The sequence below is a fragment of the Onychomys torridus genome, chromosome 22, assembly GCF_903995425.1.
Source record: "Onychomys torridus chromosome 22, mOncTor1.1, whole genome shotgun sequence".
In the NCBI taxonomy this organism is placed as follows: Eukaryota; Metazoa; Chordata; class Mammalia; order Rodentia; family Cricetidae; genus Onychomys; species Onychomys torridus.
The window spans coordinates 28,151,853-28,179,716 of record NC_050464.1 but is presented as its reverse complement, the minus strand read 5'-3'; the positions used below and the strand labels follow the sequence as shown (position 1 = coordinate 28,179,716).

Below are 27,864 nucleotides of genomic sequence, written 5' to 3'. Positions count from 1 at the left end.
GTGTGTGGCTTGGGGACAAATGGCTACTGGCTGTCTCTCTCACACTGTGAGGCTGGCCTGGCCAGCTGGGGACAGGGAGGCAGTGCGGAGCCTGGGCAGGGCAGATCACAGCTTCTGCCGCAAAGGCAGGAGCACCAGCATCACAGCAAGCATCCCAACCCCCACCTGCTAATGCTCCCTCCCACTTCCTCCAGTCCCTCGGTGCTTCAAAAAGACAGAGGAGGAGGAGGGTGGGTTTAGAAAATAACATTTGTTGGATCCTGAACATTTGGATGAAACTAACAAAAAATTATGAACACACCTTCAGGTTGGGGTGACATGAGGGGTGAGGTCATCTTGCTTAGGTCATGTGATATACAGCTGCTCGGCAAAGGGTCTGTGGGAAGGTAGGAGTCTCCCAGTAGGGAGCAGAAGCTGCTGCTCTGCTCTGCTCGGCTGCCCTGGATCTTGGGAGGGGCAAGTCCTTATTTTGCTTTGACTTCAAGCGGTTCTGATTCTGAGTGTGGCATGTGATGCAGCTGTGGCCTGGGCCTTGTCTAGGACTGTGCCGAGATCTCATGGCGAGGGGCTGGAAGCAAGCTATTGGCATGCAGGCATTGGCCACAGTGCCAGTAAATATCTTCAGTGGGGACACCATCATAGCATTGTGTCCCTATGGGCCAGGAGCCAGGCTGCGACGGTAGGAAACATTTGGCATGGGTGGGGGAGGAAGGTGTGGGCGAGGTTCCCTGCGGCGCTCACAGTGCGTGGATGGCTGCGGGGCTGGCCGCAGGCTTCACACAGTTCGGTCCGTCCCTGAGTGCTTCCGCACCACCTTCCCTGTGTTCACTTGGTCCACAGCCCTCGTCTCCCCCTCAGGCTGGGCCTGGGGTGGACTGGCGTGATGGATGCGATGAGCCACCCCGACATGGGTCTTGTGTGGCTTGTCTCGGGCTGGGCTATGTTGCCCGCTGGCGCCACGGTCTGAGGCGATGGGAGGTATGACAAGAGGCCGCTCCTTGAGCTGGACCTCAGCGGACTCCCGGGCCAGCAGGAACGGGGTAGGGTCTGGCATTGCATCTACCGGCTCCCGCAGAAGGAGCTTGCGGCTCTCGGTTCCAAACCTGTAGACCTCCTCAAACTCAGGGTGCAGTGGGGCCGACAGGCTCTTCTTCATTCGGCGACGGGGTGTCTCAGGCAGCTTGTCCTTGGGGGGTGTGGGCTTGTAGCTGGCCAGTGCAGGGCCGCCGGCTGGGCTGGCGTCAGAGGTACTGCTAGAGCTCAGGAGCTTTTTCTTGGCTGCATGCAGCTGCGAGGTGAGGTAGGCCACGGTGCTGGCGCGCTGCTCTAACTCGCCTGACAGCATGCTCAGCTTGTGGCTCTTCACCTTCAGCTCCTCCAGGTACTTCTTCTCTCTCTCACGGACGGTATTCTCCAGCACAGCGATGGCAGCGTTCTTCTGCTCCAGTTCTTGCAGTAACTTGTGGTTTTCTTCCTCCTTGGCCTTCAGCTGGGCCTCCAGCTCTTCACAGCGCCTCTTCAGCTCCGTTGTTCTGCAGGAGACGGCTCCTCCAGAACAAGCCAGGTGCCAGGTCAGAGCCCAGTAGAGGAAGGAGATGCTCACGGCCTGTGTGGAGGGCCCTGGCCAGGAGCCCTATGGTAGGCGGGGTGCAGGAGGGCCTGCAGGCCCTGCTCCCACTAAAGGCGAATCAGGGGGTCTCGAGGCCCCTCCCAGCTCTTGATTCCCTGGCTTACTGTGTAAAAGAATGTCTCCAGAATCTGAAGGTGCTGAGGTTAAAACAGCTTGAGCGTCAGCTGGAGTCAGCGTCTCTGGAGTGCCAGCTCTACAAGTGAAGGGTGTCAGACATGTCCCTCAGGCCTAGACCCTGCTCTCTGTCACCTTCATTCTCCCAGCTGCCCCAATCTAGAGCCTGTCCTCTCTGCTCCCTCTGGAGCTGCCTGGCAGCCTGCTCTCCTCTCTGACCCGTCTGGCCTACTTCCCACTGGGTACCACCATCTCCCTGGCTTCCTTCAGTCTGCCCTGCTCCCCTTCCTCCCTTGGCCAACAACAACACCTCATGGCTAACAAGCTGCCAGTCTGACAGTCCATCTGTTCCATGCCTTCTGCACCCACATGAACCCTGAGCTGCCCGTCTCCTTGTTTCTTCTGTGCTGTGACCACTAGAGTTGATTCAACTCCAGATCTGTGCATCCAAAATCTGCCAACAGCCCTGCAGTGCCCGTTGGTTCTGGGAACATTCTGTACCTTCCTAAGCCGGCAGCTTCAGGTAGACTCTGAGCTATTAAGAAGCCCCACGGGCGAGTGTACACTGCAAACTCAGTGCAGGTAAACACAGACGTGTGTGTGTGTGTGTGTGTGTGTGGAGAGAGAGAGAGAGAGAGAGAGAGAGAGAGAGACTGAATCAGCAAATGTTATCCCTAGAAATGATGCAGTATGAGTCTTGTGTTTTTAGCCATAACCAAAACAACACAACCCCTCCTCCAGCACTAGATTCCCCAGTGCAGTGAGGAACCCCAGCCCAGTCATCAGGCTTGACATCCACTGCTCTTCCTCCACACACCTGCAGATGGGCCCTCCTCTCGGCCCTACCTCCAAGCATGATAGACCTATAATCTCAGGCCTTTGGCTGCATCCCAGCCAGACACAACATTCTGGGATCCGTGTCCTCGGGGAATGCTAAGAGGGCTGACAGACCTGGGCCATTAGAGCAGATTCCCTGGTGCTGGTCAAAGACACAGTCCTTGACAGTCACAGGTTCTGGGTCACTGTCAGAGGCACACAGCCCGGGTCCCAGCAGAACAAGAAATCCAGGGCTCCTCAGTAAGGTGCTTTTTTTGGCTTCCTATCCCTAAGAGGCCTGGGCAAACACTGTCCTTCCCTGAAAATGACCTAGCTACCCAGCTGTCTGCTCTCAAGTGCAGTCTTGGCCAGATCTAGCAGGTGCTTCTGGGAGGTACTGGTACCCTAGTCCTCTACATAATCCTCTCTAGAAATTTCTGACCTCCATGTCTAGTTCACAGCCCTCTGCTCCCCACTGAGCAGTACTGCTCAGGTCTGTTTGTGTCACTGGGCACTCAGTGTGTAGAGCACAGGGGAGAGACTCTGGATCCTTTCTGACCTGCCTTCTGAGCTTGTGTGTGATGTGCTCTGAACCAAGCACTAGTCCCGAGGATGGGGCATGCCCCCACAAAACCCACCCAGAGCCTTTTCCAACCGCCCCTCTGCTGAAGTAGCACCTCATACACCGTTGATAAAAGCCATGGTGCTGCTGAGGATATCCTAAAGGGGTGGTGAGGGGACTTGAGACAGAGGCTCCAGAGCAGTTGCAGGCTAATCTGGGCAAAAGGGGAAGGTGTGAGGACACCCTGGCTCCCACAGCATGGGCAGCTCCTTCCCAAGGCCTGTCATGGTATGTGTGTGTGTGGCGGGGGAGAGACGACAGACCAACCACAGGTTGCAACTCTACCCTGAGCTGCTGCCTGTGTTCCTGGCAGAGGACTTGGGTGTCTTTGCTCTGTGGAGATTCTGGTGGGCAGGCTCCCACTCCAAGGCCTATGAAGCCTGACAGGGCCTTCTGCACCCACTCACACAAAACCATGGCAGAAGTGCTCAGGAGTTACTCAGGACTTCAACCAAGACTGGACTCTCACGAGAGCAAACTGCCCTTGCAGAGCTTAGTTAGGGAAAGGGCTCCCCAGACACATGTTGTATACCCTTCAGTCCCAGCAAGGTGCTAAGGAACAAGCCATTCTCACAGAGCTCCTAGAAGACCCACCTCTGTCAGTTCTCTGGCCACCACTGGTTGGCTAGACTGCAGTCCAGAGAGAGACCGTTTCAATTTCTGGACCCACAGCCCTCCCCACATGGAGCACTGTGGCTGTGGGTCAGCCTTGGGTAAACTCTGGAGACTGGGGGGGGGGGGGGCTTCTGCCTAGCCCTCACTTCTCCTCCTGGCAAGTCACACTGAGGTTTCTTTCTGGATTACAGAGGGATATACAGTCATGGGAGAAAAGCTGGGAAATTCCGAAAAGTATGTAACAGACATTCTAGACATATGTATCAATGGGAAGTGAAAAAAGCCACTCGCCACCCCAGCCCACAGGTGTCTGAGGACACAAACTTGTCTTTGGGCAGAGAAACCACTCTTGCTGCAAAAGGGACCCTAAGCACATGACCAGTGGGAATACATTGCAAAGAAAACAAGATGCCCCCACCTGTGGGGAGGAGCTCTTACCTGTCACTTCAAAACTTTTGAGTGTCAGCTCATAGGTTAGATCTACAAAGGAAACATGACACACTGATTATCGTGGCGTACTTCACATCAAACAGCACCAAATCCCAGCTGAGTGAGTTCTACCCTGTAGAAGCAGGGCCGGCAGTTCCAAGATGGATGTAAGAAACACCAGGGTCAAGGTTCCTATCGGGGCTGCAAGAGGACCTGTGTCTCAAGAGTTCCCTTCCTCATCTTGCCCGCACACCCCCAACAGCACAGCAGAGACAGTGAGCAGCTGCCCCCTTGGACTGAGACTACACCGTGGTGAGTGCTGTAGGCATCGGCTCTTTTAGGGCAAGGCTGGCAGCTGAGTGCTCAGGACTGTGTGGTGGTAAGACTTGCAGGGGTGTGGGCAACAAAGGACTGAGTCCGGGGACACAGCAGCGTGCGGAGGGGCCTGGCGTAGCCGCTGAGCAGACTGCACCCCGACAGTGGCCCCGGCCTGCCCCCACCCCGACAGTGGCCCCGGCCTGCCCCCACCCCGACAGTGGCCCCAGCCTTTCCCACCTGTGCAGTGCTGCTGCAGGCGCCGGATCTCAGCATGGAGCCCCTTGAGTGTGCTGGCGTGCTCCCGTTGGAGGAAGAGCAGGTTCTTCTGGGCGCTGTGCAGCTGGTTCTCCAGGTTGGTGGCTGCCATGCTGACATCCAGGTGACCTGCAGGAAACACAAAAGCATGAGAGTTGAGAGAAGGTGGGGCTCGGGGTACATGTCACAGGAATATACAGGGAGCAGGTGAAGTGCAGGCCCTTAAGCCATCTCTTACAGAGACCTGCCACATGCCAGGTCTCATGCCAGGTCTCTGTGAGAACCAGCTGAGGGCATGAGTGGCACCCGTACAGGACTCTAGACTGCTGCTCCTTCCTGGAGAGGGAGGCTCAGAAGGAAGACTGAAGAGTTGGTAGGTATGGAGCAGGGTTTATTCAAACTCAGGTCCCATCTTTCCATTGTCCCGCTTTGGTGACTGGCCCAAAGCACCTCCAAGAGATTCCGTAACTAGGAAGCAATAATGCCCCACAGAGAACCTGGGGCCTGGACCCCTGCAGTGGACTCCTAGGTGCTACTGAGGTGAAGGGAAGAGGGGGAGGGAGGAGAAATCAGGGAGAGGCCCCGAGCCCTTCTTAAGAACATTTGCTGGGCCACACAGTGGCTACACAAGTATGGGGCCCTCAGGCTCCACTGTAACTGGAGTCATGTGAAGTCAGACCATCTTTCCAGAAAAGCTAAGGGACCTGGCACAGCACGGACACACCACTGTAAATACAGCTCTTGGTGCCTTTCCCACAGGCCTTCCTGAAGGAGCCCCTCTCTAGGGCCTCTAGCATGCCTGAGGTCTGCTCAGCATGGGACTGGGGCGGCACACCGCTGTCATCAGTTGAGGAGTTGTGTTCACCACTAAGAACTGTTCCCAGAGGACTTCAGCCATGTCTTCACTCACACCATCTGCAGAGGCAGCCAGGCCCCACCCAGAGTTGACAAATGCTCAGAAGGAAACAGAAAAGTGACTGGCGGCGCCAAGGAGACAATAACACATCCTAGCAGGACTATGGTGACAAAAATCACGACACTTGAGTTAGGGGAAATGTCAAGAGAAAGCAGACAGGGCGGTCAAGGAACAAAGTTTGGTGTGGAGGGCATAAGCTGGTGAGCTCCATCTGTGGAAGAAGCCGCTAGCCAAAGCATGTCAGCAGCCCCAGCAACCAGCCGCAGGGCAAAGTGGACCCCGCAGCTCGTGATCCCAGTACTATGTGCCAAGTACATGGCCTTGGAAGAGGGCACTGACCATACCAGAGGAGCCAGTACAACCAAGGCCAAGTGAGTGGTGACATGGGAGGAACGGTCCCTGGGCCTGCACCCACAGTAGGAGCCTCGGGCCAGAAGGGCAGCCTGGCCTGCTGTCTGAGCCTCCCAGTTACAGCAATGGTCTCCTGCACGCAGAAGCACTTCTTCTCAACCTGGCAGGAAGTCTGGGGCCACCTGGACCCATGTGCTTAGTGTCTGCAGGCTGGGGAGGTGAGTCCTGACGAGCTTGTTTGCAGAGGACAGGCTCAATTCCACGGTTCTGTGAGCTCAGGGAAAGCTGAGCCCAGGTTTCAGGACATGCAGGTCTAGGAAAACAGGGCAGCAACCTGGGCCTAGCATGAGCGCACCCAGTGCCATCCCTATTCTGACCCAGCTCCCCTCTGTCACCAGCCAACCCACCACTGCTGGCAGGCCCTGCCCGTGTCTTGGTGATCCATCTGCATTCAAACTCTCAAGGCCGTTTCTGTGCCCTGACTGGCCTGCTCCATCTTCCTTTCACCTGGTCTACATAGATGGATTGCCTGTCTTCTTTCTCTTCTCTTTCATGCTCCACACAGTAGCGGGGGAGGTGGGGGTGTTTTAGGGTCCCACTCTCTGGTTCTCTTTGGAGCCCTAGTGCATGGCAGTAGCGCAGCTCTCTTCAGAGCTTATCAATGCCATCCAATGGCAGGACAGCCCTCTGCCCCCTCCTCTATCTGCCTTCCCAGGATCTCCAAGGTCTCGGCCTAAGTTCTGCTGCTTTCCAAGCCCCAGCCTCAGATGAGGCTATGTGTCTCACATCCCTGGCCACTGTCCTAGGAAACTGTCAAAGTGGGTTTATGGGCCTGTGTCTCTTGCCTTTATCCTTGCATGGCCTGCAGGCTTGTCCCTGTCTCGACCTAAGCCCAGTCCAGTGCCTGCACCCAGGAGGCCACAGTAAACACCGGTGGTGACCTACAAGCACCAAGGCCCATGTTAGTGGGGGCTTCCTCCTCAGGTCTGTAACTCACAGGCATGCATGCCCAAAGAAACTGTGTACTTTAATAGTCTAAACTTTAAGACATCTCATGTAGCTCTGAAAGAATATCGTATCTACACAGGGAGTCAGACACTTGCTTTTATAGTCTACACTGGGCCCCTCAGTGGACACCCTGTCCCAATCCCTGGGTAGTAGGTAGTTTTATTTGAAATCCGTTTCAGTATGGTTTAAGGAACTGATGCTGTTTGGACTGCCTTAGGGAAGCAGTGCTTGAGCCTAACTCTGGACTCAGGAACCCATGGTGGTCTTGCTACTGCAGTTATCCGCCTAGAACAACCAACCCGGTGTGCAAGGAGTGCCATGCACACCAGGGAAGCTTGCTGGGTCCTGAAATATGAATGTACTCTGACATTAGGACAGGACTTTCAGCCCTGTGGTAGTTCTGACTGTCTAGATCCCCTTATGCCCCTCCTCTGGGATGCCCTAATAGGCTCCAAAGAGGAGATCTGTCTATGCAGGTGTATGGGGCAAGGTATGAACACGTGGACTGAGTTGTGCCGAGATGGCTAAGTGACTTCCTCACCATCTGGGCAGGATGGTGGTGCTACTGAGCCCATAGGGAAAGAGCTGCATAGCTTGAGTCAATGATGTTGTTCTCTTGAGCTACTGATACCACACCATCATTACAGATGGTGTGCCAGACTTAAAGCTGGTCCCCAAGCAACTTCAAGAGTCAGACACATGGGAAAGGGTACACTGCTGGGTCTAGAACTGGTTGGTATAATGGATGGAGTCAACTGTGGGTTTTCTGCAGATGGCTAATGGGTCCCAGGCTACCTCCTCTGAGCATCCTGCCAATATTGCCATTCTGTGTGGTGAAGGTACCCCCCTGCTAATGGCTCTGAACTATTGTCTTTGCCCCAGGGTGATTCAACTGTTTCTGTGGCCCTGAGAGCCACCAGCAATTTCACAGCTCTGTGCAGGCAGCAGGGGCCAGACACTAGTCCCCTTCTCTTGGAGACTCTACCCTCCGTCGCAGGTAAGGTTCTATTCTCATTACAAAGGGCCTGGCCCAACCCCAGTGAATGCACGCAGACCTGGAGTCTTTCTCTCCAGACAGCTCCCTCAGTGGGAACAGGTGGCCTTTAACAAGGCTACCTTGACTGTCTGGAAGGGTGAGGCACTCAGACACTTGCTGCAGTAACCTGCAGGCACCACAGAGCACCATCAGTTCACCTCGTCCTCTCTGCGCTCAGCAGTCCTATCAGGGAAAGTCACTGTTTGTTCTGCTGAGGGCTATAGAGACCAGCTGCAGTAGCTCCCAGGGAACTGCGCCACCATTTCTGGGGATAACTTGACACTAATAAAGGCCTTGGTGGCTAAGGACCCTGTCTGCATCCGTTCTTGCCATCATTAAGACAAATGGCCTGTCAACAGCCAAGTCCGATGCCCATCCTGACCCCCAGGTACTGGTTGCCTCTTAGCTCCGGGCATGGAGATCTTCCTTCTGGAGCATGCTGCATAAACACTCTGTCATCTGCTCTGGCAGTCCTCTTTGCAGGACAGAGGATACTCTACTGAAACCAAGAAGCCAAGAAATGGCCCTAAACCTGGCAATCCCCCTCAGCCTTAGGGTCTGCAGCAGGAACCTTCAAGGCTGGGCAGATGTGGATTTACACAGGAAGGCAAAGCTTCCCATAGTAGACAACCTCCGACAAAGTGCACAGACAAAGCAAACCTGATACAACTTAGCTCCAGAGGAGAGTGGATGACCGTTCTCCTGCAGGGTGGAGGCCAGGTACTATGCCTGTTCTGAGCAGACATGGCTCTCCACTCTCTGGGTTTTCTGTTCATTTCCGAGACAATCAGGAACCAGCCCTGCTTTTAAGACAAGAAGGTGGGCAAAGGCACAGCCTTCTGGGCCTCACCAGCACCTCTGCAAAGCAAAGTGGTTTCGGAAAAACTAAGAGGAATCCCACCCTTAGGATGCGTGTCCTCATGCCCTGGATACCAGCAGGAATGGCCAAGGACCTGATTCACACTCACCCTCTCTGTCCCACAGCCAGAGCCTCTGGAGACTGACTCAGCACAAGATGTCCTGGGCCAAAAGTAGTGTTCTGCTCAGCGGTGAGCTGTCAGATGCCATTTGGGTGTGCCTATGAGGGGGAGACCCACAGCCAGGTCCAGATAGTCCCCTTTCCAAAACATATCCTTTTACAGCACCTCTCTGTGCACACCTCACCTGGCCTACATTTTCATAGCAAGGTCTGATGCTCTGGCCAGGCTGCACCTCCCCAGCCTTGTCCCATCAGGTCCCCAATATGCTCTTAGCGCATCACCACAGTACCCCTTACCCCTCTTTTATCTACCACACCCTGCAACACAGGGCCTTTGTACACCCTGTTCCCCTGTCTAGACTACTCTAGGCAACCCCTCCTTCTGCCTCTTTCTCCTCTCCCCCAAGAACTCATGCATTACGTATGCATTTCAGATAATTTTATCCTATTCCACCATGGGCTGAGGAGAGGCTGGGCCCGTTACCTCCCATTAATCAAAAAGCACTGCGGCAGCATTGATCTGAACATGACCTCATCCCATAAAGTCTCTAGAGCCTGAGAAGATATTTTAAAGCAGCTCCATTTAGCAGACGAAGAGCAATGAATATCTTTGGGGGAGGGGGTCTCATTTAAACACAGCCTCTGGGCTATCCAAAGCAGCCTAATTCACAAAGCCATGGAGGTAACAATTTCAGAATATGAGAACAGTGCCTAGTGTGACTGAAGATTGGTTAGAGCAAGCTATTATTGAATCTACTCATCAATTAGTTATAGCTCATCTGCAGTGGGTTCTCTCTCCCTGAAGGACAGATATACTGTCTCCCCTACTTACTGAAAGGACCTGTCCTGGGCACTACCCACCATCTCAATGTTGGAGCTTAAGGACCACTGGGACTTTTTGTAGGAATTTCTGTACTGCTCTGGTTTCCTGAAGCTTAAGGACTGCCATCAGGAAAAATATTGGCCAGGGAGGAAGGTATGCTACTCATTTCTAGGTGGATGTGTGGGCTCAGAGGACACCAGAGGAAACAAACCTCTGACTATTTGGCCAGCAACCTGTCTCCACATGAAGAAATTCAGAGCAGATCTGCAGATCACAGCAGGACAAAAGGACAGCCAGGGTAGACAAACTGAGAGGGCGGGACTGGCCTAGGGTGCAAGTGAAGCCATTTAGCTGGCTCTAATCCTCATGACAGCCCACTCAGTGCTAAGTGCAGCAGGCTCTGGTGCCTGGCACACAGTAAGTGCTCAATCAATGCCAGTGACCTACTGCTATGTAAATACTGGTTCAAAGCTCTACAAATTTACTTCTGAGCTGTTTATTTGTTCATACTAGATATTTCCTGAGCACTAAGTATGAGAATGAGCTAGCAAATTCTAGTTGCTTCCAAAGAAGACAACATAAAAGTGCCTGGCTCATCTGCAAAAGTAATTCTTTAGCTGCCTTCTAGCTCCATCTCCACTGGAGAGGGGCACAGGGAAGCTGGGAGCCCAGAGACAATAAAACATTACTTCTTCCTCTGAGCCAATCTATAGTACTCTAACAATGGCTAAAAATGGCCTGAGGCTAAGTAGTGGCCCTCCCATGGGCCTGCTTTAACATGTACCCTGGAGGGAGGCTGCTGAGATGGCTCAGCAGCTAAAAGTGTCTACTGCCTCGTCTGACAACCTGAGTTTGATCCCTGGAACCCGTAGGTGGAAAGAGAACTGACTCTTGACAAGCTGTCTGCTGACCTTCACATGCATGCCGTGGTATGGGGGCACCCATGGCACACATGTGCGTGCACTTACTCACACACAATTTTAAAAATGCAATTTTAACAGGTGGTGGCGGTGGCAGCGGCCGCACATGCCTTTAATCCCAGCACTTGGGAGGCAGAGGCAGGCAGATGTCTGAGTTAGAGGCCAGCCTGGGCTACAGAGTGAGTTCTAGGACAGCCAGGACTGTTGCAAAGAGAAACACTGTCTCAAAAGACCCCAAACCCCCCAACTTTATCATGTATGAAGACAACACAGACACAGTTCTGAATTCACAGTAACCTAGAGGACGAACTGCTGTAAGCTGTGGGGCCCTCCTGTCCCTGCCTGCAAAGGCACTTAGGAAATTCAATGAGCAAATCATCTGAAAAGCCCCAAAGAGCTAGGGCTGCAAGATAAAAGGGCATCAGCTCCCAGAAAGGCAAGCATTTGACAAGACTCTAGAAATACCTTGTTAAAGAAGAACAGAACTACAGCACTAAATACTGACTGCAGAGGTTCAATTAAGTTTGTAAAGAGACAGAAAGCAATCTTAAAGAATGAGGGTGTTTTGGCCTGGAGAGATGGCTCAGGGGTTAACAGCACTTGTTGCTCTTGCAGAGAGAGGACCAAGGTTCAGTTCCTGACACCCACACAGTGGCTCATAACTGCCTGTAATTCTAGCTCCATGGGATCCAATGCCCTCTTCTGACTGTCTTTGGCACCAAGCACCCACATGATGTAGACAGAAATACTGGCAACACACACACACACACACACACACACACACACACACACACACACACACACACACAATTAACCTAAACAAAAGAATTGAGGTAGTTTTTTTGTTTTTTAATTTTTTTTACGTGTATGAATGTTTCACCTCATGTATATATGTGCACCACACATGTGCCTGGTGTCCTCAAAAGTCAGAAGACAGCTTTGGATCCCCTGGAACTGGACTTATGAATGGTTGTGAGTTATCTCGGAGTGCTGGGACGCACACCTGGATCACCTGCAAAAGCAGGAAAGGATCTATCTAAACTCCTGAGTACTTCTCCATTTTTTTAAACCAAACAGAAACAAGTGTGGCTAGAACTAAGCACAGGGGTTGTGATTTTGAACTGCAGCCCCATTACTCGAGAAGCCACCATGCTGCCTGTGTGGACAGTGACGTGTAGGGCCAGAAGACTTTCAGCTACAAGATTAAGCAGAATGGCTGAAGTGAAGACAGGGGAGAGCTGGTGGGCTGACCAACCCTGCAACCACTCAGCCCAGAACCAGGGTTATGAGCTAACACACCCCAATATCCACTCCATCTATGATCTGCTGGAGCTTGTGAAGGGGCCAGTCCTGCAGACCAAAAGCTGCAGGGTCTTCAAGACACAGGGCAACAACAGAATATCCAAAAGGAGTCCCAGTGAGGGCCCAGCATCAGCCTCAAACCAGAACAATGACTCTTTGCAATGAACACTTGATTTATGGATAAAAGGGTTTACTGTATGACTCCTATGTCACACTACTGCTTCCACAATGAGGTTTTTCCTTTTGTTCTCTTAAATTTCATTTTAATTTTTGAGGAGAGGTTGCAAGGGCAGCTGGTGGATACGAAATGAATGGGATTGAGATGCATGATGTGAAAGACAAAGAAAGATAAAAAAGAAAAGGAAAAAAAGCAGAATGGCTGGTGTATTTTATCAGAGCAATAAACAAGCTGACTCTTTATGCAGAGGTGTCTTATGGGTGCTCTACTCTCTAACTACACAGTAGACATTTTCTTGAACAGATGTTTCCAAAAGCCAATAGAAGAAACCAACCAAACAATGTCTACCACACAAAGGATCTGAGTGACCGGTAGGAGGACTCAGGGAGCATGGCACAACTGCATTGTGTGAAGATGAGTTGACCTAAAAAGCTCATGTTTAAACCTGTATCGGCAATATCACACTTTGAGTGAGTCATCACAAAATGTCCAAGGACGTACACAGAGTATTTAAGCATTACTTTCTAGATGGTAGGTTATGGGTGACTGTTCACTTCTTAAAAATTCTAGGCTGGAGAGATGGCTTAGCAGTTAAGAGCACTGGCTGTTCTTCCAAAGTATTTTTGTTCAATTCCCAACACCCACATGGTGGCTCACAACTGTCTGCAATTCTAGTTATTGGGGATCCAACACCCTCAGCTGGCCTATATGGGCACTGCCCACTTGTGGTACAGACATCCCTGCAATCAAAACACCTGTACACATAAACTCAAAGTAAATGACCATTTTAAATTCTACTTCAGTACAGTCAGAAGAAATGGTCAAGCGCACCCTCTGAAAAAGGCAATCACTGAGCACCACTAAGGAGGAGACAGCGTGTTTCCCTAACATCATGTCAGGGGACTCTAGATGACTGCAACGATCATTTCTTCACCCAAGTACACAGGAGCTCACTGGAGGCAAGTTTTACAACAGCAACCATTTAGTGTCCCCAAAACAGGCAGAGAATGACAAGAGCCTCTGGTGCCTCCTCTATATACACAGTCTACCTTCCTGTATCTCGATGGACATTAACCATCATAAAACACAAGCCCATCAACAATTCTCCAGCCATTGACATCCATTTCCTTCTGAAAGAGTGCATAGCCTGATGTTAAGGCTGTAAAGATGTGATCAGAAGCTGGCAATTAGGCATGGAAACATGATACATAGCCTGTCTGGGAAGCCTGTGGTCACTGGAGGCCTGCAGGATGGGTTTATTCCCATGTTCCTCTTACTCCGATTAGCTCACACTTTCAGAGTTGCTATTTAAAACCGCACCAGGCACTCACACTCAGATAAGGGGTGAGTTCCTCTGTGTGCAAGGTCTCTTCAAGAAAACAGATCTGGAATGCATCTCTCAATGGGCTGTGTAGGCCAGAAGAGGTCAATGACCGAGCTCTCCATCATAGGGTGTCTGCTGGAGTCCTGGGCTTTGTGGAACCAGTACCTGAGGCAGATTTCACCCCAGCTGGTAGGAGCCCCAGACCCCAGAGGAGTCAACCTAGCACTTTGATTCCACAGAGAACATCCTTGACACAAGTGGCTGCTGGGACAGCAGTGGCCAAGGGCTTGTAGGGCAGTGACCCTGCCTAGGTCCTTCTGCTACTTCGGCATCCTCCTCTTCTCCCAACAGACAGCACTCGGGGTAACTACTCTCTGGGGTAACCCATCAGAGTGAGCAGTATTAGCAGAAAACTAATTCATGGCTTTGCAGAAATATCACCTGTGAGCTTCTCAAGCTGGCCAGGCATCAGGATCACCCTGAGCCAACAAGAATCTCCATAGATATAGTACAGACAGTTTCATCTATGAACTTCTAATGGACATGGTTCTATGAATACCAGTCCAGAGACTTCTTGAGCCTCAGAAGTTACCCTGACAGGTAGGAACTTAAGATCACTGAAAACTTATTCTGACCGGGTGGCAGTGGCACCCAGCACTTGGGGAAGCACAGGCAGGCAGATCTCTGTGAGTTCAAGGCCAGTCTGGTCTACTGAGCGAGGTCCAGGACAGGTACCAAAACTACACAGAGAAACCCTGTCTCGAAAAAACAAAAACCAAAACAAACAAAACAAAACAAAACAACCCCCCCAAAAAAAACAAAACTTAGTCTACTTATTCTGACAATGTTCCATTCTGCTGCTTAGAGTAGCCTAGAACTTGCCACATAACCCAGGCTGACCTCAAACCTACCATCCTCCTGCCTCAGCTTTCTGAGTGCTGAGATCACAGGTGTGTGCCACCACACCTTGCTTAAACTGACCTGGACATTTCCAAAGCCTATTGCACTAGCCGGATGATCAGTCCTTTTGATTGCTCTGTCCTTAGCAATCAAGCCGTCTGCTCCTAAAGCCTGCAGTGTAGGACTTCATTCCGTGCTTACAACCACTTGGTGGGGGAAGATAACAATCTGTAATTACAACCTCCTGAGGTGGAAGGACTAACTAAGCAAAGGAGCCAGGGGAAGGGAGCCCAGGGAGGCGCACATTGGTGCACCTGTCACTCCTCCAGGCAGAGAAGAACCCTGGAGGATATGGGTGGGGCCTCAATGATCACAGCACTCCTGGCACTTTGTAGGATACCAGGTGGCACCTGTGAACTGCTGCTGAGTGCACAGGGCCTGGAAGGACAGAGCTTCCCTTCTGGAAAGGCCGGGGCTGAGCTGAGCCCTGGAGGATGGGCGGGCCGAGGGAGGAGGAAGCAACTCCGGGAGGGACGCCTGAATGAAGCTTTACACCAGCATGACCACACACTACTTGATTCGAGAGCTGTGCAAACAAGGTGGGCTAGACAACTAATGCCAGCTTTACACTACAAGAACACAAAGGCTGGAGAGGTGGATCAGCAGGTAAGAGCATGGCTGCTCTTGCAGAGGACCCGGGGTTCAATTCCCAGCAGTCACATGGCAGCTCACAAATATCTATAACCCCAGTCCTAGGAGATCTAACACCCTCTTCTGGCTCCTGTGGACCAGGCACACACACAGTTCACAGACATACATGTAGGCAAAACACTCATACACAAAGCATAATTTTAAAAATTGTACATATAAGTTGAGGTGCCAAGGTAGAAACCAAAGTGGGAGAGCTCTACAACAGAGGTGCAGTTCCCAGTTCAGAACCCAGACAGGCCAGGATAAAGCAGAGCACGGGGAGAGGTCCAGTGGCCCCAGGTCCCTTAGCTCTGGGGGAAAGTCGTAATGACGAAGGCTTACAAGGTCAGGTGCTGTGTTCCATGCTCGCTGAACACTCTTACCCAATCTGTATCTCAGCGAGCAGAAAGCTGCAGGCAGCAGGGCTGAGATTGGGAACCACAGACTCTGAAGTCCACATTCCTGACACACTGTACTGGTGTGCCCATGGAATGTCACCAGCACAAACTGCAGTGACAAAACGCGACTGGCGCTTTCAGCGTCCCTCCCCGTTCCCACTGCACAGCTGAAGTCTTGCTTAGTGTTGACAGTCCAACAGCTTGGTTTTGAGGATGTGGCTGCTCATGTGAAGACAGCCCCTCAGAACAAGAGGTGTCACCCCACAGCTGCAGAAAAGCAGACCCCGTACTGGGTTAAGAACCTAGAGCCCGCCTGTGAAATGTGCTGCTGTTACTTTCCACTGAGTGTTTTGAACACCCAGGCTTCAGATTCAACAGAATTCCTTACAATGCATCCTAGAAATCCTAAAAATGTGCTTTTCTGACTGGCTGGCTTACATGACAATATACTGTCTCCCAGTACAGTGCAAGGTGACCTCTCTCGATGACAGGAGGCTGTGGTTTGCTGGCTAGCTGGAGGAGGGGCTCAGGCTTGCTCTTTATAAATATCAGGCCATGGCTGCTGACTCCTTCCTCACTCAGATCGTTTGCTTGTGTGCGTGCACAACTGGTGCTGTGACTTAGATGATGTGTAGAAGTAGGGCAGTGGGGAAGTAGATGGGACAGCACGTGAGAATGTGAGACATGGTGGCGAGCAGAGGCCTCTGCACATGGTACTTATGTAATCTCATCCCTGCTCAGTCTCTACTGGAGTGAGCTATTACTATTTTGCCTAGACAGTTTGCACGGCCACAGTTTCTTTGTGATGTACAGCAGCTGGAAATAATCAGAATTAAGGGACACAAAGAATGGGATTCTCTGGTGCATTAAAGGGCTTGACCAGGAGCTGAGGAGCTGCTGCTCTCAGGGACTACATCTGGAGTCATTTGGGTCACTACAGCTGGTGAGAGGGTGCTACCTACAGTCAGGAAGCCCCACAGCAAAGAGCTACCTAGCACCCAATGTGAACTGCAGGATCCCAGGTGGGTGGCTCTGCCCTGAGGTGAGGCTTTCCTCTTGTGATTTGAGGCTTTGGCTGCTCTCCTCAGGTTCCAATGGCAAGTGTGGGGACAGAGAGCTCACAGGAGGGACAACAGCTGGCCAGGTATGGCCTTCTTCCCACTGTAGAGAGAGCTACCGGCCTTAGAGAAAAGGGCCGCCATCCTGCAACAAGCCGTCAGCATGACCCCACATAAGCTTGTCTCGAATCTTCCATCGCTGGAGAGGCAGTGCACAGAGGGCTCCAGTTTGCCTGCCCCATGCTGAGCCAACTCAGACAGCTTCTCACTCTCCTGGGCTCACATGTCAACCTCACGGTGCTTGTGACTGTGAGTGTGCCTTCTCAGTCTGTGGCGGAAAGATTTTGGTTTTCTTGTCTAAACACTAAGATAACCAAGAATTGGAGCCCTGCAAACAAGGCATCTCCAGTACTGTGGTTAGAAAAGATATGTGTTTCTAGAGAAATTCTGTGGACACTCTCTGAAGTCTATATAGAGCTGACACAGGTCAACTCCAGGGAATATTGTCCAAAGGCGTTAGCGTTACTTCATATATAGGGAACCTCTGTGTTCAGAAGACTGCTAGTTACATGAACCTTGAAAAGACTAAAGTGTCTCAAGATGCTGACGGGACTGACCAGACACCTGTAATCCATGCAAACATTCTTCAGGATGGAAGAAACAAAGCAGGTTCTGTGGTCACCAGGACACCCTGAGTACAGGGCTGGGACAAGCTTTGCAATCTGCGCAAAAATAAAATGGAGAAGTTAAGGAAAGCAGTGCTGAATCAATCAATCAAAATTGTTTCCCACTTGGAAAACAGCTCTTGCTCTAATGTAAAATCAACTACTCAGGTGCAAAATTCTAGTTCAAAAATTAAAATTTAAAGATACAGAGTTTAGAGAGATGGCTCAGTGGTTAAGACCCAAGTTCAGCTCCCAGCAACCACATGGTCCTTAAGGTCCAGAGGATCCAATGACTGCTTCTGGCCACCATGGGTACCAGGAATGCATATGGTGTATGGTCATATAATTCAGGCAAAATATCCATACACATCAAAAAGAATCTTTAACAAAACACCAAAGGCATGCCAATGTTTTCTTGAGGCTGTTAGACACATTCTTTGTTGCATGGTTTTGAGAGTTCAGAGTTCAGCATCCTCCCCCCCCTTTTTTTTTGGAGCTGAGGATCGAAACCCAGGGCCTTGTGCTTGCTAAGCTAGCGCTTTACCACTGAGCTAAATCCCCAACCCCAGCATTCCCTTTGTGGGATGGCAATATAAAGTCTTGTAGTTCATTCTTTCTATAATGCACCTTTTCTGTTAACTTTTTTTTGGTTATTTTCGAGACAAGGTTTCTCTGTGTAGCTTTGTGCCTTTCCTGGATCTCACTCTGTAGACCAGGCTGGCCTTGAACTCACAGAGATCCGCCTGCCTCTGCCTCCCGAGTGCTGGGATTAAAGGCGTGTGCCACCACCGGCCTGCCTTCTGTTAACTTTCTTACATTTACTTACTGACAAAGCATATACATGGACATCCAAGGACAATCTGTTCTCTCCTTCCACCATTTGGGTTATGGGGATGGAACTCAGGTTACCAGCCTTGGCAGCAGGCACCTTTACCAACTTGGCCATCTTGCCAGCCCAATGAAGCATCTTTCTTTAGTTTTAGTGCCAGGAACTAGGGTCACCATTTGGAATATGCAAAGGACCAAACATTAATATGACCCTTGCATAGTTCAGAGTCTAGATGTAGGGGTGGCTGGACATCCCCAGCACATATTAAGTCACATGAAAGAATTCTCTCACAAAGGCTAAACGATACCTACCCTATCCTTTCAGAGTAGGAGCACAGTTTCCTTATAAGCCTTTAAAAAAATCTTAGACGTTGCATAGTATGGCAACTATAAAGTTATTCTTTTGGCTGAGAAATATGTTCAGGTGTCACGTTTCTCTGCCAATGTTGAAATATCAATAATAACATGATTTTTAATTGTAAACTTTGCTTTCTAAAACCCTTAATTCCTTAAGGACTAGTACAATACTGAAATGAATAGGGAACAATATGTATTTACCCAAAACAATTAAAATTCAAATGAGGAAAGCAAACCTGTCACCCACCTGTCTTTGTGAGAAACAGCTGGACAGTTCTAAACACTTGCTTTTGTTGTTATTGTTGTTGTTTTCTGTGTAACAGTCCAGGCTGTCCTAGAACTCCCTCAGTAGACTGGGCTGTCCTAGAACTCCCTCAGTAGACTGGGCTGTCCTGGAACTCCCTCAGTAGACCGGGCTGTCCTAGAACTCCCTCATAGACCGGGCTGTCCTGGAACTCCCTCAGTAGCCCAGGCTGGCCTGGAACTCACAGAGATCCACCTGCCTCGGCCTCCTGAGTGCTGGGATTAAAGGTGTGCACCACCACCATCCAGTTGAACACTTGCTTTTTTAAGCCCATTGATGGTTAAATCAATGTATTATGGGCATCTGATATGTTCAGTACACTTAAAAACTATAAGTGTAAGCCCTGCATAATACATTGCTACTTAAGCAGAGAGCTTAGGACAAAATGACTATTTGTGAGCATCACAACACAGTAAAGAAAACCAACAAAAATGGTATAATGGGCGAGAAAAGGCTAAACAGCTCCCAGCAAAGTAAGCTGATCTTTGGGAGGCCTCCATCCTCAACACAAAAAGGTCTCTCTCGACTACTCATGGCAGCTACTCTCTGTCCGGAGACCAAATGCTCTCATACTGACAGTAGAGCACTGAGATGTTGATGGGGGCTCCTTAATTGTGGAGTCCTCAACCACTTATGAGTCTCACACTTGTAGTAGACTATTTCAAGGTGTGTTACATTTGTTTAATGATGCAAAGACATGTTTGATTAAATAAAAATCCATCAAGAGGCTGCACGAAAAAGGGTTGATAAGCAGGGGCTTTTTGAAGGACAGGAAAGAACAAGGAGAGGAGGTGAGCCACTTGCTATTTAGCCTCTAAAGAGCAGAATTCTTCCTTAACCTTTGAATTTTGAGTTCTTTAGAGGGACTGAGGTTTAGTTAAGTTCCCTTCATAGCTTTGAAAGAGTTGGAGCCGGAAGGAACAGAATTCCTCCGGCTATGGCCCTTGCAGCCTAACCGCTGCTGGTAGCTGCAGAGTTGCAGTTGCTGATTTGGACAGTTGTGGCTTAAAAGACAGAAACAATTAAAAAAAAAAAAAAAAGACAATTGGCGCCCAATGTGGGGCTCGAATGTCCATCTAGAGCCTGAGAAAGCTAAACAACAAAAAAGGGATAGGGCTCCTTTAAGAGTTTCTGCTGGGCAGTTTCTGCTGCTCAGGGAGCCCTGGAGCAGCTAGTAGGTTAAGTAGGAACAAAAAAACTAAGTAAAAAAACGCATGCCGCATTGCAAGGCATTCTAGAGCTTTAGGAAGGCTGAACGCAATTCCTGGTCAGACAAGCCTCCAACTGGCTGCCAGTTTCACATTTGACTTTCATGACCCGAGAAGCAGACCAAGCCAGGAGAGAGCTGCACTCGGAGGATCCAGGTGTACCTTATCCGTTTAAAAGTTTGCTCGTGCATTCAAAAAACAACAACAAAATTAGAGATAAACAGTAAAAGAGATCCAGACAGAAAAACCTCTAAATGGGTCACACTGTGTTTAACAATGTGTGTAGGCTTAAGAAAAGGAAGGGTATATTCATAAAAATAAATGAATAGTTTATAAAGTCTTTAAAGAGAGAGTAATAGAAAAAAGCCACATAAGATGGGAAATACACAGGTAATCTGGATCCTGTATGTGTTGACTTTGAATTTTTTGACTGTTGAGAAGCAAAAGACAGCTGCTAGACACATGGGATTGTGAACTGGACTGTTAAATTGAACCAATCTAGATACTTTAGAAATGCTCTAACTTTAAAAAAGAAAATATGCTTTCTAGATCAAATAGATATATTTTAGATAGATGGTCTTCAAATGCTTCAAAGATCTATAGAATATGGCATTTAAAATGTCTTGTTGCAGTTTTTCATGATAATGAGACACATCAACTCCTGGCAGCACCAATTTACTTCAGGAGGAGATGATGGGCATTGAAGAAACTCCTTATGGAGTTTGCTTTCATTGTAGCAAGGTCAGCCACTGGGCAAAGAAACTGTTCTTGCCTTTGACTGCTGACAATGTGAGGTATAAATTGGACATGCAGGACCCACAAGAAAGTGACCAATGAACGTTGCCAAAACAAGGCAGGATGGTCCTTCAGGGTTCCTGCTTCATAGAAGAAACTGCCAGACATTCAGCACAACACAGAGGAAAGTGACTGACCAACTTTGCCAAAACAAGGCAGGAAAGTCCAAAATTCCTACTTCATAGAAAAGTCTGCCAGATATTCTGGGCCTGTAGGCTGAAGATGGACATCCCAATGTTTCAGTGGAACGTTGGGTAACTGTCCAGGCAGCCAAATGTCTCTGTTGTTAGATAATATTAAATCCTTCTGGGTCTTTGATGGTGTTAAAGACTAAATAGTTATAGTTGCAGTTTTTGTTAGTTATGATAGAAGTAAGTTATGTGTAAAACTTTGGATTCATGAAGATAGGATAGATAATGCATTATTTTCTCTAAATAAGCAAACTACAAATGGACTGAATATTGTAAACTAATTCTTGATAACTGTTTTTGTTGTATATAGTTATACTGTGTTAAAGTTAAAACCTTTATTTTTATTTAGTAGAATATTATTTTAAGGTGTTAAGTTACTTCTGTTTATGTTGCATTTGTTTAACTCTGTGAAGCTGTGTTACTGTGCTTGTCTAGAACACCTGATGGACTAATAAAGATCTGAATGGCCAATAGCAAGGCAGGAGATAGGATAGGTCAGGCTGGCAGGAGAGAAGAGGATCTAGGAATGAGAGAGAAAGGAGGACTCCAGGGGTCAGCCACCCAGCTACACAGCAAGCCATGGAGTAAGATACAGAATAAGAGAACTGGGAAAAGCCTAGAGGCAAAAGGTAGATGGAATAAGTTAAGGAAAGGTGGCTAGAAACTAAGCTAAGTTAAGGCTGGGCATTCATAAGTAAGAATAAGCCTCCATGTGTGATTTATTTATTTAGCTGGGTGGTGGGGCCCCCAAAAGAGCAAAAACAAACACACACGCTATCTCCCATCAGGCCTGCTTTATGAAACTTCTAGGCTGGTGCATAGCACTGTCAAGGTGTTCTTGAGCTGACCCACTCTCTCCATGTTGTACCTGTCCCATGCCAGGTCTCATATAGGAACAGGCCTCTGAGACTGCCAGAGAGTCTTCTGCAGCAAGGTAATCTTTGGTATTCCAAATGGGCCCTTGGAAGTGACAAAAGATCTCTCTCTGTATCCCTGCCTGGATGCACAAAGAGAAGGGATGCGGGAAGAGTTGGACAGCGGCGGGTGCTCTGAGCCTCCCAGCTTACAACAGTGCTGGATGAATCACCCTGCTCAGATGGCTGGTGCTGTGGGAAGCCATCAGGAAATGACAGTAGCTTAAGGGGGTGTGTGGGTGCATTTATAAACATGTTCAGACCAGGTCACTCAGACAGGAGCAGTTATCACATGGATACGCTAGTCATTCCACTCACCCAGAAGACAGCTACCTGCAAAAGCTGACATAAGACTATTAAAAACCTGTATAGTGTTTCATTCCTGGATCTAGCATATTGTGTGTTGACTTAGAAGCACACACATGACAGGTATACAACTTTGTGTTCCTCCCTGTCCTGTCTCCCAAGACTGGACTGGGTGGTAACAGTAAAGTGGAACTGTGCGCAGTACCCTAGCAGCATTTTGTAGGACTCTGGCATCTAGATGCCCTATCTTTGGACTTCACACAAGAACTCAACAATTTAAAGTCTAGAACTTTCACCAGGCATGGTAGCACATGCCTTTAATCAAGGCACTTGGGAGGCAGAGGCAGATGGATCTCTCTGAGTTCAAGGCCAGCCTGGTCTACAGAATGAGTTCTAGGACAGCCAGAGCAGTTACACAAAAACCCCTCTCTCAAAAAACAAAAACCAACCAACCAAACCACTCCCTTCGGTTACAGGCATTGAGATGGGAGATAAACTTGTGTTCTGTCACCAGAAGCCATGCTGAAGGCATCAAGGAACTTTACTACCTCGTGAGAAGCCCATGTGGTGGCTAGGGTCAGTCAGACAACAGTCCAAGTCCTCAGTCCACAGCTCTTCGGGTGTAATGTGCTGTGCCCCAAAAGCTGTCGGGCAAAGTTCACCATGATGTTCTAGAGCCAGTCAGCAGCATGAAGAGCTGCTCTGAGTCTCAACCATGGCCGAGACACAAGAGCATGCCAAAAGACCACTCCCTCTTGTCTCTAAGAAGGTCTTGCTCTGGCTTTTTCCAGCCTAATGTCCCTCTCTCTTTGTCCCCCATCAGTGAGGTCTGGCCTTGGTGTTCTCTTCACTGGACCCCAATACCATAGCCTTGATGCCAAGACAGACAGACTATCAGAGGGAGCTGGTTCTATTATATAGGATGTGGGGATCCAAATCAGGTCATCAGGCTTGGAGAAGTGCCTGAGCTCAGTTTCTGTAAAGTACTGCCAGGGTGCTGCAAAGCCATCTAGCTGGCCCTTGACCACTTTCTTCCTGGGAAGTATTCTTACTTAAGACCTATGCCAGGTGCAGGCTACTATCCTTCTTCCCTGGCCAAAGGACCACCTTGCCTTACCCAGTGCAACAGGGAGGCCCATAAGCAACTGCTTTCATGGCTGAAAGATGCTGTTCTCAGCTTTCGGAGGTTTCTGGTCTGGTCACAGATATCCAATCAAAAAATAACGATGACACACTATGAAAGACAAAGACTGACACACCCTGAAAAGGACAGGCAGTACTGGTGACCTCTGCTGTGTTCTTGTCTCCAAGGACTTTCCTTATCCTCCCTGTCAAAGGACAAGACTTTGGTGCCTCTCAATGTGGATTTGTTATCACGTCCCTAGTCACGGAGGTGAAATAACCCCTGTGCCCTTTGCTTAGGGTGATGTATGCGATGGCTGGAGGAGTGAGTTAAAAAAAGCTTCTTTGATATCAGAGTACGGTATGATCATGGCCCCCTACTTCATCCATCACCGGAGAAATTAGGTTAGGAACCATTAGCAATCCCAGGGTAGTCATCCACAACAGGGACGGAACTTTCTCTTGTGAAGCCAGTGTTTTATGCACCCCCCTCCCCCAGGGATATCAAAGATGGCCCTTTTCAGTGTAATTTTTCACTTCTGGGTAAAATGTGCAACCTTCAGATGGCCAGGACCACAATGATCCTGGGAACTGCAATGTGTAGTAGCAGACATACCTTAAGCAACGTCAGTATGAAAATGGACTTCCAGGCTCACAAACTCTAACTGCATAGCAAACGGGAAGGCAAAAGCCCACTACAATGGCCTAGGAAAGACTTCCATGACAACGGATCTCATGCAGAGCCCATATGGTGGCTCACGACCATCTGGAACTCCAGGTCCAGAAGATCCAACAGTTTAACTCCACTGGCCTCGTGACCATCCCACTGCACTTCAGACCTCTGTGTTCCCAGGAACCTGCTCTGTTCACCCGCTACAGCCCAGAGTGCTAACCCAATCAGTATACACACCTAGGAGTTTGGTCATTATTCTCATGGTGACATCGTTATTCCCATTGCCAATCAGTTCATCAAGACTGACACAGCACAAAAAGGCACATCTTCTATCTGCTTCTACTACAAAGCCCCTAGGCTGGCTGGTTTCATGTCAACTTGACACAACTAGAGTCATCAGAGAGGAGGAGCCTCAGTTGAGAAAATGCCTCCATTAAATCTGGGCTGTAAGCAAGCCTGTAGGGCATTTTCTTAATTAGTGATTGATGTTGGAGGGCCCACCCCATTGTAGGTGGGGCCACCCCTGGGCTGTTAGTCCTGGGTTCTGTAAGTAAGCAGGCTGAGCAAGCCAGTAAGCAGCACCCTTCCATGGCCTCTGCATCAGCTCCTGCCTCCAGGTTCCTGCCCTGCTTGAGTTCCTGCCCTCACTGCTTTTGATGATGAACTGTTCTATGGAACTTCGAGTGAAATAAACCCTCTCCTCCCCAAGTTGCTCTTGGTCATGGTGTTTCATCACAGCAATGATAACCCTGACTAAGACAGCCCCTTTTGCCCTCTCCAATTCACAGAAGTTCTACTTTTTGGTTTTGTTTTACTCTGGCTAGATTTAGAAACCATCCAGAAAACACTGACTACACTTTAGGTAGGTATGACTTGACTGTTTTGCTATGAAGCTTGAGTCATATTTGAGTAATGAAACAGAGAGAGTAAAACGCAGAGCAAGCACCAGAGTCACCTCTTTCCCATCTGTAATGTCCTCAGCTCAGGAAAGTACACTTTTACAACTCGCTGACTCTCAGAGAACAAACGGTGCCACTTCATTTGTAGCAAGAACGACTTCTTACTTCCTTCTTAGAGAAGACACTTTTCTTGACGAGGTGGTTAGTACAAAAATAAAAGCCAGAGAAGTATGTAACACATTTCCAACACACTCATGTGGGAGCGCTTTCCTATCTCTAAGGTCCCCAAAACAACACAAAATAGGGTTCGAGTCACCTCTGACATCAGCAGGGAACCCAGTTACAATCTTCCCAGGATTCAAGTGGGTGTCTGGGGATGTCAATATGCACAGAGCTGTAGAAGCCAGCAGCAGAGCATTTAAGAACAAACCCACAGAGCTAGGAGGGAAACATAGACACCCTGGAATCCAGTGGCCACTGGAACCCTGGGAGACACTCTAACAGAACACCCCCCCCCCCCCCCCCCCCCCGTGCGCGCGTGTACACACACACACACACACACACACACACACACACAGCCTTTCCAGACCTGCCTTCCAGACCTGAGTTGTCCTTCATGCTACACTGGGAGGGAGCCCAAGGAAGAGTAGCCCCCCCACTTCTTTTCGCTGCTGAAGTTCATAATTTTGATCATAATTTTGCTTTTATGGCACCAGGGACATTGTCTTCCTGTAAGTACTCAGTGTCCTCTTCCTTGCTCAGGAATTACTCTCCAGCAATAAAATCCCTCCTGCATGGCAGACCTTCAAATGTCTGAAGACCATTAGGACACAGGCCCTTCCCTGCCAAATGTTTCTGCGGGGATGAAACATCAGAGCCTACTTAGCTGGTCTGGAACTTGCACTTGCAGCAGCCTCTGTATGTATGGCACTGCTGGGTGCCTCGCCACTGCCCTCAAAGTATATGAAGTTCAGGAGATAGTTAATCTTAGTTAATAAATGTGTCGCCCAGTATGCATTAGGATCTATTTATGGCTGACCTTGTTTTAGACAGAAGAAAAAAAGCTCTGCATATTTTCTTGCCAGAAATACGAGAGAATGCTTTACAAGTATTTCTTAAAAGCATCAACATTGTAATTAACATCAGTCCTGCCGCAAACACATCCTGACAATTAGATAGAGGCTAAAATCGATTTTCCAACTTAGGATAGATGAGCATTAATGAGTGAGCTATTCTAAACAAAAAAGATTCATGTGTCTAAGAAGAGTCAATGTCAAAAATGTCTAATTTCCAAAACATCTATTTGAGATATTCAAGTGTTTTACAGGAAAATTCTGGTCCATGCTTATGCTGTGTGGAGCCCTGTGTTCAATCTTCCACACTGCAAACCCCCCCAAAAAAAATCCAAACGAAACTAATTGATTATAATATGCTACAGAGAAGGAGCAATCCAAATTATTTTAAGGCTTTTTAGTACTGGTATACCCGTGTACACAAGTCTTAAAGCCTTTCTTCCAAACATAATATTCAGCCATTTTGGTGAATAGTTTGCCAAAAAGAAAACAAGAAAAACTGGAGGTAAAAGTCATTTGGAATGCTAGCATCTTTTTCCTTACAAATGAATGGCAAGAGAATGCCGGGGAATTCTTGTCTGTGCACATACATAACAATAACAACGCTATTTAAATAAATTCCAAACTTAGTTTGTAGACAGACAGCGATCCTGGTTTTAACACTCTTTTTCTCTGAGACAGGGTCTCACCATTGTAGCCCTGGCTTGTCTGCAACTCGCTATATAGCCAAGGTTGGCCTCCAACTCGGAGATCCACCTGCTTCTGTCTCCCGAGAGCTGAAAGTTAAGGGGGTGCGCCATCACGCCCAGCTGCTTTTTAACACTCCTAAAGGTGTCTGCAAGCCCGTACTTTGTTATGAAACCGACCGGTGCCACCTGTCACAGAGCACGGTCACATTTCTCTCCTGGGCCACCTCCCTGTCATCAGTGGACTAGACCGTGCAGCCAAAGGTAACTCGAGGCTTGACATTAGCCCCGCAGGGCCGGGTCGAGCCCGAGGAGCCCGCAACCCGGGGAGAGCGTGGCCAGCGCGCGCGTCCGCGGGTCCCCGGGAGCCCAGGGCGGAGTACTTACACGGAGCCACCGGGTCGCCAGGGCTGCAGGTCCGGGATGCTGCAGGTGTGGCGCGGGCGGGCGGCCGAGGCCCACAGCATCCCGCCGGCTTCGGGCCGGACCCCGGGGCGCTGCCCCGCACCTGCAATGCGGCTCGTACTCCGCCCGGGTCGGCGGTTGCGGCCGTTGCGCCGCGCCGCGCCTCGCCTCGCCTCCCCCGCCACGCCGGTGCGCAGCCTGGCGCCCAGCCCCGCCGGCGAGCCTCCTCCTTATCCGCGCAGGTGCGCGCCTCACCTGCCACGGTCCCTCCGGCGGCTGCGGCGCTCGGCCTGCTCCTCGCGGTGGTCCGCGGCCCATGGGCAGGGGCGGTCGGAGCCGGGTGCGCAGCGGCCCTGCCGCGGGGGCACGGAGACTCAGGAGACACCGCCCGGCCGGCGCATCCCGCCCGCTCCCTGAGAGCGCTCGCCGCAGTGCACGCCGGGAGCCGTTGGCGGCCGGGCTGGTCCTCGCACCCGAGGTTGTCTAAGGGGAGGATGCGGCGCCGACGCGGCGGCGGTCTGCTGGCGAGGGGAGGGCCGGGCCGATCGATGCTATCTCTGCAGAGGGGAAGGGGGCCGACGCCCCGCTCCCTGCCGACTGCGGCAGGGCAGAGGCGAGGGCAAGGAGGAGGAGGAGGAGGAGGAGAAGGAGGAGGGAACGACGGAGGGATGTTAGTAACACGCAAGCGCACTGCTCAGGTGCGGCCGCACTGCGGTTGCCCTGGGTAACCAGGGCGGGGTGGGGCGGGGACAACGG

General features: G+C 50.0%; 1 protein-coding gene across 1 annotated transcript; it reads right to left on the bottom strand.

The window, feature by feature from the left end:
- Window positions 1-231: 231 nt before the first annotated feature.
- Window positions 232-27,777, bottom strand: Ccdc92 (coiled-coil domain containing 92). The gene is made up of 4 exons (XM_036171707.1): window positions 27,364-27,777; window positions 4,782-4,928; window positions 4,236-4,277; window positions 232-1,548 (listed from the first exon to the last, which is right to left on the bottom strand). Exons 2-4 carry the CDS (start codon window positions 4,909-4,911, stop codon window positions 776-778), a joined length of 945 nt encoding a protein of 314 aa, XP_036027600.1. The 5' UTR covers window positions 4,912-4,928; window positions 27,364-27,777; the 3' UTR covers window positions 232-775.
- Between the last annotated feature and the right edge of the window lie 87 nt (window positions 27,778-27,864).

Coding starts and splice junctions, on each gene's coding strand:
- Ccdc92 (XM_036171707.1), bottom strand. CDS start 4,911: ATGGCAGCCACCAACCTGGAGAACCAGCTGCACAGCGCCCAGAAGAAC. Junction 4,278..4,781: donor CCTGCAGCAGCACTGCACAG/GTGGGAAAGGCT, acceptor TTTCCTTTGTAG/ATCTAACCTATGAGCTGACA. Junction 1,549..4,235: donor CAAAAGTTTTGAAGTGACAG/GTAAGAGCTCCT, acceptor CTTGTTCTGGAG/GAGCCGTCTCCTGCAGAACA.